The sequence below is a fragment of the Pogona vitticeps genome, chromosome 2 (assembly GCF_051106095.1).
Source record: "Pogona vitticeps strain Pit_001003342236 chromosome 2, PviZW2.1, whole genome shotgun sequence".
In the NCBI taxonomy this organism is placed as follows: Eukaryota; Metazoa; Chordata; class Lepidosauria; order Squamata; family Agamidae; genus Pogona; species Pogona vitticeps.
In genome coordinates this window covers 296,033,275-296,044,814 of record NC_135784.1, presented here as the reverse complement: position 1 = coordinate 296,044,814, position 11,540 = coordinate 296,033,275, and the positions used below count along the sequence as shown (strand labels likewise).

Sequence of the window (11,540 nt, the reverse complement as noted above, 5' to 3'; positions counted from 1 at the left end):
TTGGTTGCTTCAATATTTTAATTCTCAAATTGAAAGCATTGCAATTGGGAGGACTCACATGTTGAAACAAAATATAGAAAAAAATTCTACAAAGGGATTCACATTTCCCAAAGTATATTCCAAAAGGAAAAACATCCTAATATAATCAATTATTCCAGCATAAAAAGCACTGAAAAAAAAATTTCCGCAATAGACGTGGCACTTTCTTTGGTGTTGACAGAGGAAACCAAAGGCCAATGTTCAACACTAACAATCCGTTTTGAGCAGCACATCATTTTCGAAACACTTAAAAAAATTACCCAAGGCACCTGTAAAAAAAAAAAATTGCTGGTGTGACTGGGCAAATTGCCCTTTTGCTTGATTTTCTTTAGCTAAAATGTTGCAGCTCGCTAAGTTGTCCTTATTTGTGATATACGGATTGTTAATTTTGAACAGTGGATTTTTTGATCAGGTGTAGATACAAATGCGATGAAAAATATTACCATCTAAAAGTTCAGAACTTTTAGCTATTGATGCCGTGGAGGGGAGAGAAGACGAAAAAACTTATATCTGAGATTCAGGTTATTATTTTTGCATAGATTTGATCTGTTCATCAAAGCTATTCTGGACAATGCAAGGTAAGTAATACTGAATGTGGTAGTCCAGCCATTTCAGAGGAACAGCATCCTCAAATAAGGTTGGCCAACAGCTCCCTAAATCCTTCACCACCACCTGGCTATGGAGAGACTCTGGGAGGTAAAATCCAACAATATCTGGGGATCCAAAATATGGAATCATTACAGTGATAAACGGCCAGTTTAGAGAGATCTAATAAAACTTCACTCTAATTTATGCACATCAAGAGACAAAATCATTCACTATTTCCCTGGATATTAAAACTGTAATGACTGAAGGCAGCAGTAAGAGAGACAGTTCACAGGACGAAATCAAGGGAGAGTATATTGGTATTTTCTGTTTCCCGAGATTGTAAAGGCTGCTTGATGCAGAATACTTCTGGGCTTTTATACAGAATACTGGCTTAGTAAACATAAAAGATTAACATTGGGAGAATTTATGAAAATGCTGTCACAGTATGCTCCTGGATTAATGTATACATTAATACACGGGAGACAACTGAAATGTTCACTAGAACATCTGCATGGTTTGTAACAAAGCTCAGTGAATATTTTTAACACAGATCACCACCAGGTGGTATGTCCAAGCCAGGTGAATTTTGAAGTCATGCAAGGTAAGATCTCTTCGCTGAAGAGAGGTTAAAAAACACTTTTACTAAAGTATGGTCAGTGTCAAAAATACAAAGAACTATACCAAAACATGCTGGAAAGGACTACGATTTTCTGTAGATTTTTCTTCCACAAAAAACCCCCAAAAACCCACGGGTGAGAATGGAGCTCTTTTCCTAAAGATTTCTGGACTGCCGTTGCTGTTTTTTTTGCCCCCTGCAATTTTTGGACAGCAAACTTGCTATATGATATCTCTTCTCAATATTGTCCGCCATGTAAGTGAAGATTTTGCAACTTCTTTCACGAAAACAATACAATTTTAAGAACTCTGCCATTAGATATCTAAAAAATATATTAACAGCAAATCTTCCTAACCACTCCAACTGTTCAAAATCAGACAGCAGTATATTCTGTGGGCAAGACCTGTGTCACCACTGTACCCAGTACAGTAGCTGAGTAAGGGGCCTAAATCCAGTTTCTCTGGGAATCTCAAGGACAGAGCAGTTATTATTTTGAATTTTACAATATTTTAATCCAGAATTCAGTGTACTCAGTTAGAACTCAAAAATATTACACGTTGAAGCATTTTCAACACTAAAGTTCCCTCATTCACAACTCATGTAATGCTCTGCACTCAGTATGGACACCAAGTGTGCGATACTGGCCATCAAAAGAACTTCTTAGCCGCTGCTTCCTGTTGAGTCCTGCAAACAAACAAAACATTGATTAGCAACTTCACATCTAGAGTTCAAAGACTGGCCAAACTAGGGCTGAAACTTAGAACCAATCTCTGTGCAAAACAATCACTGACCACACCCTTCACACCTACAGACTAAGAAACCTTTGGTTGTTGTGGGTTTTTCGGGCTCTTTGGCCATGTTCTGAAGATTGTTCTTCCTAACGTTTTGCCAGTCTCTGTGTCTGGCATCTTCAGAGGACAGGAGTAGCACTCTGTGCTCTGGTGCAGTTTGTTTGGGAGTTGACTATATCTGTGAGATCAGCTTTTGTCCTTTTCACGAGATAGGTGATCATGGTGATCAGTGTGTTTTTGTTGTGGGTGTACGTCCATTACTTTATCTGCGACACACCACACTGGCTCTTAAGGAGATATGATTCCGCCCCCTCCACATTTTATTCTGATCTCAGAACTGGGTGAGCACAGTCTTCCTGTACAGCTGATCTGGACATCTGAGCAACTCCATGCACATTGGTTGCTGCTACCTTTACATCCTTTACTCCCACCCTTCCTTCAAAGAGCTCACAAAGCACCATCCAAGATGCTCCAGTCCTAAAAAGTGAAATAAATTTTGGCTACCAACAAAGGTGCAACTTAAAACCCTGCTATTTTTCCACCAATAGGCAAAAAACCCTTTTACTTATGTGAGCCTTCAACTCCTGACCTCGCTCACTGCAGAAGGTGCTTTTAACGGAACGGGTTAAAGAGGAGGGAGCAGGAGCCACCTTCATTCTCCTACAACAGCCTTTTCTATTCTTCATTGGTGCATCTTTAAATAGTGCTTCAATTTTTTTACATAATGCTATTATTCATTTTATGTGTTGATTATATTTTGTTCTAAGCCACATTAAATCCTTTTTTGGGGGGGGGGGAGAATAAAGACAGAAATGAAATAAATAAATGAATAACAGAGCAAATCAGTTGTGATGGTAAAACCCTGGCACTTTTTCAACCGGTTGAACCAATTGGTGTTTTTTGCTTCCCCACAGAATCTTGGTGATTTAGGCATATGTAAGCCAAACCGTATAACTCACGGCAACAAAATATCTCCAACTAACTATATGCCAGTCATATTAAAAGATGCACTCCTGACTGCACAAGAGTCACGTGTCTAGTAATGTGACTGACACCTCCATAATTAACATACAAATTGCCATGGTGAGTTACGCAATTAAGCTTACATGTAGATAACAGGATTCTGGACACTGGTTCAATTCTGTTTTGCCATGTGCAAAATATACTCACATGATCACTTACCTATACATGATGTAACCAATGAACAATAATGTTTGGACTGCTACGAATATAAAGAAATGTGTCGTAGATAAACAGGATGGAAATGGTGGCAACTCTGGACATTTGGGCTTTTCATTTGATGGCTGGAAAGGAAGAAAACAGAAGTTAACATTCAGCAGAAACACAATCAATATGCACTTCTTTCGAAAGGAAGGGTTCTTTTTGCTCCTGTGCAACAAGCAGTAGGTACACAGTACAGTGGTGCCTCGCATAGTGATCGCTCCGCTTAGCGAAGCGATCGCTTTGCGATGGACTTTTTGCCATTGCAAAAGCGATTGCTTTGCGATGGTCCCTAGGGGCTATTTTCGCTTTGCGATGATTGCAGGGAAGTGATCATCACAAAGCACCCATTTTCGCACAGCTGATTGGCGGTTTCAAAATGGCCACTGGATAAACAAAATGGCTGCCCGCTGTGTTTAGGGATGGATTCCTCGCTTTAGAGGCACCGAAAATGGCGGCGCTATGGAGGATCTTCGCTTAAAGGTGAGTTTTAAGCTCATAGGAACGCATTAATCGCATTGTAAGGCGTTTCTATGGGCTTTTTTATATCGCTTAGCGACGTTTTCCTTCTGCAGTGATTTTTGCAGAACGGATTAATGTCGCTAAGCGAGGCACCACTGTATTAAAATTTGCAATTTTTAGAGTGAAATACATAAAGGAGGAACAAGAGGAAAGCAGCTCTACAAACAAGGAGAGGGAAAATTGGAACACTACCACAACACACACTTACTCCGTTTGGAGGTTCCTTGGCAAGACATTCCCCCCTCCCACAACCCTACACTAGCCCCACAGCTACTGTTGCCAAACAATGTTGTTTCTCCTCACTATCATCTTCCCGGGCCAACTGGGGGATTAACAGATGGTGACAGATGGCCCTCCTGTACCCTACCACTTGTTGCCCACTCTGGGTCACAGAGAAAGGGCAAACAAAAGAAGAAGGGGACAATGGTGTGGGTGTGGCTCATGGAATCAAGCATTCCTGGGCGCATATTTCCTAGAGAGGTACACAACACAACAAGGGGCCCATCACCTTGACTCCCAACTCTAGCCTAAAGATATTGAACGATGGATGTTTGTTGCTCAGTAGTGTTGCCATTCATTTTTGAAATCTCAGATCTGTGGACCCACTGAAATGAAATGTTTGCCCACCGTACCATGTTCCTCTGCACTAGATGCTCAATGTCCCTCTTTACGACGTGGAGGTGCTCTTTGATGTCATTGAAGTGTTGAGTCGTTTCATAAACTCCACCAACAGAACCAGCATGCTGCAGACCGCTAACCTGCCTTAATGTTTCTCCCATGGCATTTCTGGAAAAAGGGGGGGAAAAACACCCTGTCTCAGTGGTGACAATTCTTGAGTGTCTCAAATGAAAGTTTTTCTTGTAGCACACCTCTTTATGTCAAGGTTGTTGTTTTTTAAAAGCTCCCCCACCCTTCCCTACAACTGCAAGGTTCTCCTCACTCACTACTTCAAAGGCCAGGAGGATTAAAAAAAGATGGGCCGAGACACAGGCAAAGGGCTCCTACCCCAGAGTAATAGCAACAAACACTCTGGCACATTTGCTTCCATAAGCATCAGAGATGTTCATTCTCATATATTCAGCAAACAGCATATGCAACTGAGAGGGAGATCTGCAATGATCACAACTGGTGTAGATGCAGAACAAAGATACCCTTTAGCTAAACAGTTTTATGAGGGTATCACAGGAATATGTTTCTACATCGGGAGAACAAGCAAAAAGGTACCGTTGCACATTTGTTCTGCTGGAGAGCTGGCCGAACACTTGTCCACATCATAACAATGGAGAAGGCCCTCAGGCTGCCCAGCAATAGACAATGTCTCTCATATAATCACTGTCAACACATCTGCAAGTGGGGCAGCACTGCTCTAGCTGTATCCATATAATTCTAAAAAACAGATCCTAAAATTAACCATACCTTGGGGTGCGTGAAGGCTTCATTTCCCCAATATCCCAAATCTGCCCAATCTGACTTGATAAATTTTTAGCTTTTTTGAAATCATTTTATGAAATAAATTCTGATAAATCATAAATAGGATTAAGTTCCACCAAGTGAGTATATGACTGCAACCTTAATTCCTCTAAGTACAAATTTCTACTCCTTAAAAGATTCTGCAGAGGACTCAACTGACTTTATTTGAATCCAAAGGCTTTAAATAATGTCATAAACCAATCGAAGCTAAAATCTGTTTCAAGACAACAGCAGCAGCAGCAAAAACATTTGATGCTTTAAGGATAAGGAAAAGACTTAAGAGCTGTGGCCCATGATTACATTTTACACGACATGCATTAGTATAACACAGAGAATTATCTTGGCATAAATTCCCTTCTTCTTACAGAAAAGAAAATTAAAGCTATAAAAAGTGCAGATACTGTAACTGGTGATATTAGACATCTCCACTGATTGGATAAGGGAGACAGGCAGAACCCTTAATCAATATGTTCTTAGAAGTTTCTCCTGTTGTGCCTCTTCCCAGTTGCAAAGAGGATTAGTGTCTACAGCTAAATATCTTCATAAAATTATAATCTCTTTCGCCGTTAACAGAATAATCAAAGTCTACGTCCCGAATTTGCCCTATTAATTTACCTTAGACTTTACATTTCCTTGGACAAAGGAGATTTAAGTACAACTCTTTGTTTGGTGTCTTGTTCTAGTCTTTAGTAAAGCTCTTTATTCAGCCACATAATAATCACAAATCCAGCAGAATCAAATAATCAAAATGCGTTCAATCACTGCTTTCCTACAAACACCAAAATAAACTTTAAATATTGATCTACACTGAAGTATCTATCAGCGAAGACAGAACATTTCTAGACAACCTTGAGATTTTCAATTTGCAGAACATGAATCGAGACTTTGATAAACAGATATAGACATTGTGTTATCATTATACAAATACACACTAAAATGAAACTTTCCTAGTGCTCAGAACCACCTTCTAGGTGAAGTTTCAGTGTAGCAGACCAAACTGAGGATCTTAGTATCAGAGATGAAATATCAAAAACTATCGAGAAACTAACATCATTGCTTGATACTGGTCAAAAATCATTTTAATTTTAACCCCATTTGACACCACTATTCGAAAGATGTGGGGAGAGAGGAGGGTTGGTCAGATTATACAGTTCAGAAAAAATGTTGTTTGTTACTCGTTTACAGGGAACACCAAAACGTAAGAATAGATTTTAAGAAAACATCTAATACTGTAACTTATTTACTTGTCAACTACAGAGATCAGTTCTTTGTAATATAATCACTTAGGATAAAGGTATGGGAAATGCAAGTTTAATATATATCAAGTATCCCAGTAGATAGTTGATGTGGGGTACTTGGACTCAATAATGCTCTGTTGCAAAGCAAAACAGACCAGCCTCTCCCATTGTCTGCGTAAGCCAGAAGTTCTTTCTAATAAAGCGATTAGGAAACAAATGGATCTTGACATGAAAAAAATTGTGTGGATAGTCTCTTCCCTGTAGGGCTAACCCAAAAGACAGAGGGATGTTCATTTGTTTTTGTTTTTCTATCTACTACAAGACATTCTTTAATCTCAAACTGGAAATATTAAGATGATGTTATGCAAAAGCTTTCTTAATAAGTAGTCACTAAAAGGGCAGGCTTCCAATGTTAACAAGGAAATCTAATTTACTTCTCCAGAATAAAGATTTGTCAAGAATATTAAAATGAAAGCTGTTTCTGAAGAACATGGCTGAAAACACAAGTACATTCCATAATCTTTATTCTATAAAAGCTGACCTACTTAGATGCACTGAAGGATATGTCCCCGAAGTATTAATATTGGTAAACCTCATGGTTCAGAACAGTTGCACAGAAGATTCCAAGAAAATTTCTTACAACGTATTTACGGGGATTAACCCCACCAACACCAGCTCCACAAAATGAGTACAGGGGCAACATAGAAAATCCACAAGCATTCTGTTCCCAAGTCCTTCCTCGTAAGTAGCATCAGCCAACGCAGCAGTTAGGAACAAGTTGCTCAGAAACATGCTCATTGTGTCTCCAGGAAGATGCACCCACAACTAGGTCCTTCTGGGAGGAAGGTGTTAAGTGCCAGCTTTCTGGCTAAACTGTCTGGAATCTTTGCAAACAGATTCCAAGGAATAGCAGCTCTAGTATTATCCTTTCTTCAGGAAACTGATCAGAACTCATTCAGATCCTCATCTTAACTATTGTCCCTAAATCTTCTCCAGCACTGACAAGACTCATCTCGCCATAATGTACGATTCTGCCGCCAAGACTGTTGGTCTTGAAGTTTCCAAACCAGGCTCCCTTTTCTAATGCATCCCAAAGAATTTACTTGACCTCTGCGCATCCAAACATATGCTGCTTTTCATCTCGAATGAAACAAATTTCTGATGGCATTAAGAGCAGCCCTGGAAACCTATAAACAGATTTTTATTTATTGTTTGAACATGACAAATAAGGGTTCGAAGGTAAGCCCTCTAACAACATGCAAAGGGTAACAAGACCTGAAAGACTTCTTACAACTGCTCAAGGAATAATGAAATGTGTGTTACTATGTAGAAATTCCCTATTTTAATTCAGAGATATTTTGATTATCTATGGAGTTCATACCTAAAACAGCAGTTGTTTATCTGATCTAGAGAACATAAAACCTGAATCAAACAAAAGCTAAGCTAATATTTGTCCCCTGTCACATGCTCTTACTTCATTTCACTGACTTGTCTTAGGACCTCCTCTTGTGTTTTCACAAAAGTGTCCATTCCTTGCTGGGAGACCTTAAGCAAAAAGAAAAACGGAAAATTAACAGCATAGTTAATAGTATGAATGAAGCACAGCAAAGTAAAAAATCGGGACAACGGAATAGGCAAGCCAAAGAAGCATTTTCCACCTGTCCTTGCTGGCCAGCGACACCACCTCCTCTTTTGGAAATCTCTTCTGTCAATGCAGAGACGTATCTCCTCTGCTCATCCAGAATCATGTCCAACTGCCTGTTGAGTTGTTTTATTTCCAGATGAATTCGGTTCTGGCCTTCGAAAATTTGCCTCAGCTCACGATCACCCACTGTCTCAAAGAGATCTTCGGCTTTAAAATAGAAATAAAAAACAATATGATAGCAATATACTCTCAAGCAGTTAAGCGCTGACATTTCACCAATAGGGTTATCAACGTGCCTTAACTGGGTACTGGTGAAGGAAACTAAGCCCAATTTCAGACAACTTTGTTTTACAAAAAAAAAAAGCATTTATCTCTAGAGCTGTTGAATCATTACATCCTGAAGAGTAATTTGAAAGCAAATTGTTCGCAATTACAAAGTATAAAACTGGCAAAGAAATAACTATCTATGTGTGCCTGAGCAACAAACAATGAAATCATAAATGTCTCTGCTCAAAAAGAAATCTGAGGTATAAGACTGCATCCTATGAAAAAGATTTAGGCACTCAAGTTCAAAGCTGAGATTTCTGCTGCCAATTTTATTATGACTCTTAATTCTTAATAACTGCACATACAAGTTTTTTGTCCTCTTACCTACAAATAATATTTTCTATTTTAGGAGACAACGCGGTGAGCATCGGATAATATATTTTCTAATTGTAGGCAACGAACAGCCTTCCAATCATTTAATGCTGGATTCACTATCATTACCAGGGCATTATATACATTGGGCTATATAGCAAGCAGGAATAAAGCACTCCAGAAGAATAAGATCAACCACAGCTGGAGTTCATATGGTGGATGTACATTAACTTTTTGATATACCGGAAATTAAAGAAGTGTTTACTGGACACCTCTCCAAATTCCATAAGACTTCACATATGGTAACTCTGGAGCTATAGCAATTTCTCATAAACGCAGTACAGACAAGAATCCTGTTTCTTTAGTAAAGAATCTAATTAAAACAATATTAGGAAAGCAAGCACATTAATTGTGTCATGACCCATCCCTCATCATTTCCATAACTTGGCCACTTACTGGGTTGCCCTTGTACATCAGGATGCTCCTTCTGAAACTCCTCCTTCTTTTTGTCCAGCTCTTGTCGGAAATGCTCAAACTCTTCTTGATACTTCTCTTTGTCCTGTTCAGGAATTTCTGCATCGGGGGCAGGCTTTAAAACCATTTGAAAGAGAAAATTATTGAAAAGGTCATCCTTAGAAGGTTATGGCATGCATTTTTAATATGTGTGAACTTGGGGCTATTCTTATTCAGGTGTCTCTAACTATTATCAGAAGGGAGAGCAGGGCACACATAGATAATTATGCTCCACACCTGGCAGCCCTCCCTATTGCAAACAACATGTTGGGGGAAGGTATAAGGTGCAAAGCTTGTTCAACAGACACAGTCTGAAACCTATCCATTCCATATTCTAAATTGAGGATGAGGAACATGGGGCTCAACAGATATTGCTGGATTCCAACTCCCATTGTAGGTTAGTCTGACTAGGGCTAAAGATGATGCAGTCCAAAAGCATGTGAAGGGCTACAAGTTGCCCTCTCTTGGTTTAGTTCTTTTGTGTAGTCTAAAGGTTTGCTACATTGATGTGGTGAATTCCTCTGTGTTCAGGTCATGAATTATAAGAATTATTAAGTATGCCTGCAATACAGACAAAGGTGACTTAACAGTTTGTTATACATGGTTAGCAGTATGGACATGCTGTTCGTCATAGAGAAAATGGAGAAATGAGGACTGCATTTTTGGCATCCCTGCTCTGGATTCTGCAGGGAACTTGATCACACAGAATTGGCTCTCCTTTAACATGTCTCCTCCAATGCATGAAGCACAGCAGGATCAGAAGTGGGAAACGAACAGCAGAAATCAGGCCAGTAAATATTAACCTGCTCTTTCTCTCATGTGACTGTAACTGGGTCAGGATTTCACACTTGGATAGGGCTGTAGTCGGTCCATGTTCACATGACCAAGTCCTTCTTGGCAGCCACTTTTCCCTGATCTGTCCTCTCATGTCAAGACTCAAGCACTGATTAATCACCAGTCTGTAAACACACTAAAGCAACAGAAGATATCCACTATGGCCATCATTTAATTATGTTTTCAAGGGAGTAGTTGTTTCAGTCTGTTGCAGGAAAATAACAAATAATTCAGTGGCAACTTTAAGACCAGTTTTATCTGCTAAAGTTTTTAAGGACTGCAGCACAGTTCTTCAAATACACTGCAGAGTCACTCAGTAGACAGACATTTACTTAGTGGTAGGAAAACAGAACATGAAATGTAATGGAAATGCAAAAGGTCTGGAATACTGATAGTCAATCAGTAATAATTCACAAGGTTTGACAATTCCTGGAGATGTTTACGACCAAAACAAATCCTGTTGTCAGTCATAAACAGCTAAAAATTAGGGACTTTAAATTTCAGATTTAATTTTAGAATGTGATGGCATCTACCCAAGTCTTCCATAAAGAATCGATATGTAACTGCTGACCTCTCAGCTAAAACATGTTACCCAAAGACTCAGAATTATTAACAGTAAAATTTGGAACTTATGTATATATAGATAAATAAAGTTCAGTGAAAGGAGAATCCCATTTCACTTCAGAACAGGTTTCCTTACATGGAAATTCTATCTAAACCAGAAATAGGAAAACTTGTGCTGTTCAGGTGAGTTGAGAACTCTCAAAGCACAAACCAGCATGGCCAGCTGTAAAGAGCTATGGGAGATGTCACTGGGAAGGCCAGTGACGGATCTGTCTACACAATGAAACTGAAACACAGTGATGCCTCACAAGACGAAAATAATTCGTTCCACGAGTCGTTTCATATTGCGAAAAATTCATCTTGCGAAGAACGGCTATAGAAAAAATTGTCTTGCAAGTCACAAAAAAATCACAAAACGCTTTCGTCTTGCGAGTTTTTCGTTGCGCAAGGCATTCGTCTTGCAAGGCATCACTGTAGGATCTAATGCTAAAGTGAAGAGAAAAAAGTCTTTCTTCCCATGTGCATGCATGGCCCAAAGGAACTGTCATTGTTTAAAGGGATGCCTACCGCTTCTTTGCCTGGCTCTGTCAACTGGAATGTCAGGAAAGACAAGACATCGTGGTCATCTGGAGGGGAAAAAAACCAACCATATTATGTTATTCATTATTTAATATCCATAAAGAAAGAGAGGCACCAGTACATGTGGTTGGTGGTCATGTGGCAGAACTGCCAAGAACTCACCTTCAGTTGATGCTGGCATTACTACATTTATATGGTCGGGAGTCCGACCATGGCTGGGTTAGGCGGCGTGGGGTGGCTTCAAGCGGCGGCAGCAGGGTGGGGGTGGGGGGTTCGAATGG

At 39.5% G+C, this 11,540-nt stretch overlaps 1 protein-coding gene across 1 annotated transcript in view; it reads right to left on the bottom strand.

Annotated features, from left to right (window-relative positions):
- LMAN1 (lectin, mannose binding 1) overlaps nt 1–11,540 on the bottom strand; it is a 32,340-nt gene continuing 20,800 nt past the window's right edge. The window contains exons 7-13 of the mRNA XM_020804891.3: nt 11,248–11,306; nt 9,226–9,358; nt 8,144–8,337; nt 7,960–8,030; nt 4,410–4,563; nt 3,217–3,338; nt 1–1,927 (exon numbers count right to left, since the gene is read on the bottom strand). Coding sequence (XP_020660550.2) covers nt 1,891–1,927; nt 3,217–3,338; nt 4,410–4,563; nt 7,960–8,030; nt 8,144–8,337; nt 9,226–9,358; nt 11,248–11,306 — 770 coding nt within the window. The 3' untranslated portion in view covers nt 1–1,890. The remainder of the gene's footprint in view (nt 1,928–3,216; nt 3,339–4,409; nt 4,564–7,959; nt 8,031–8,143; nt 8,338–9,225; nt 9,359–11,247; nt 11,307–11,540) is intronic.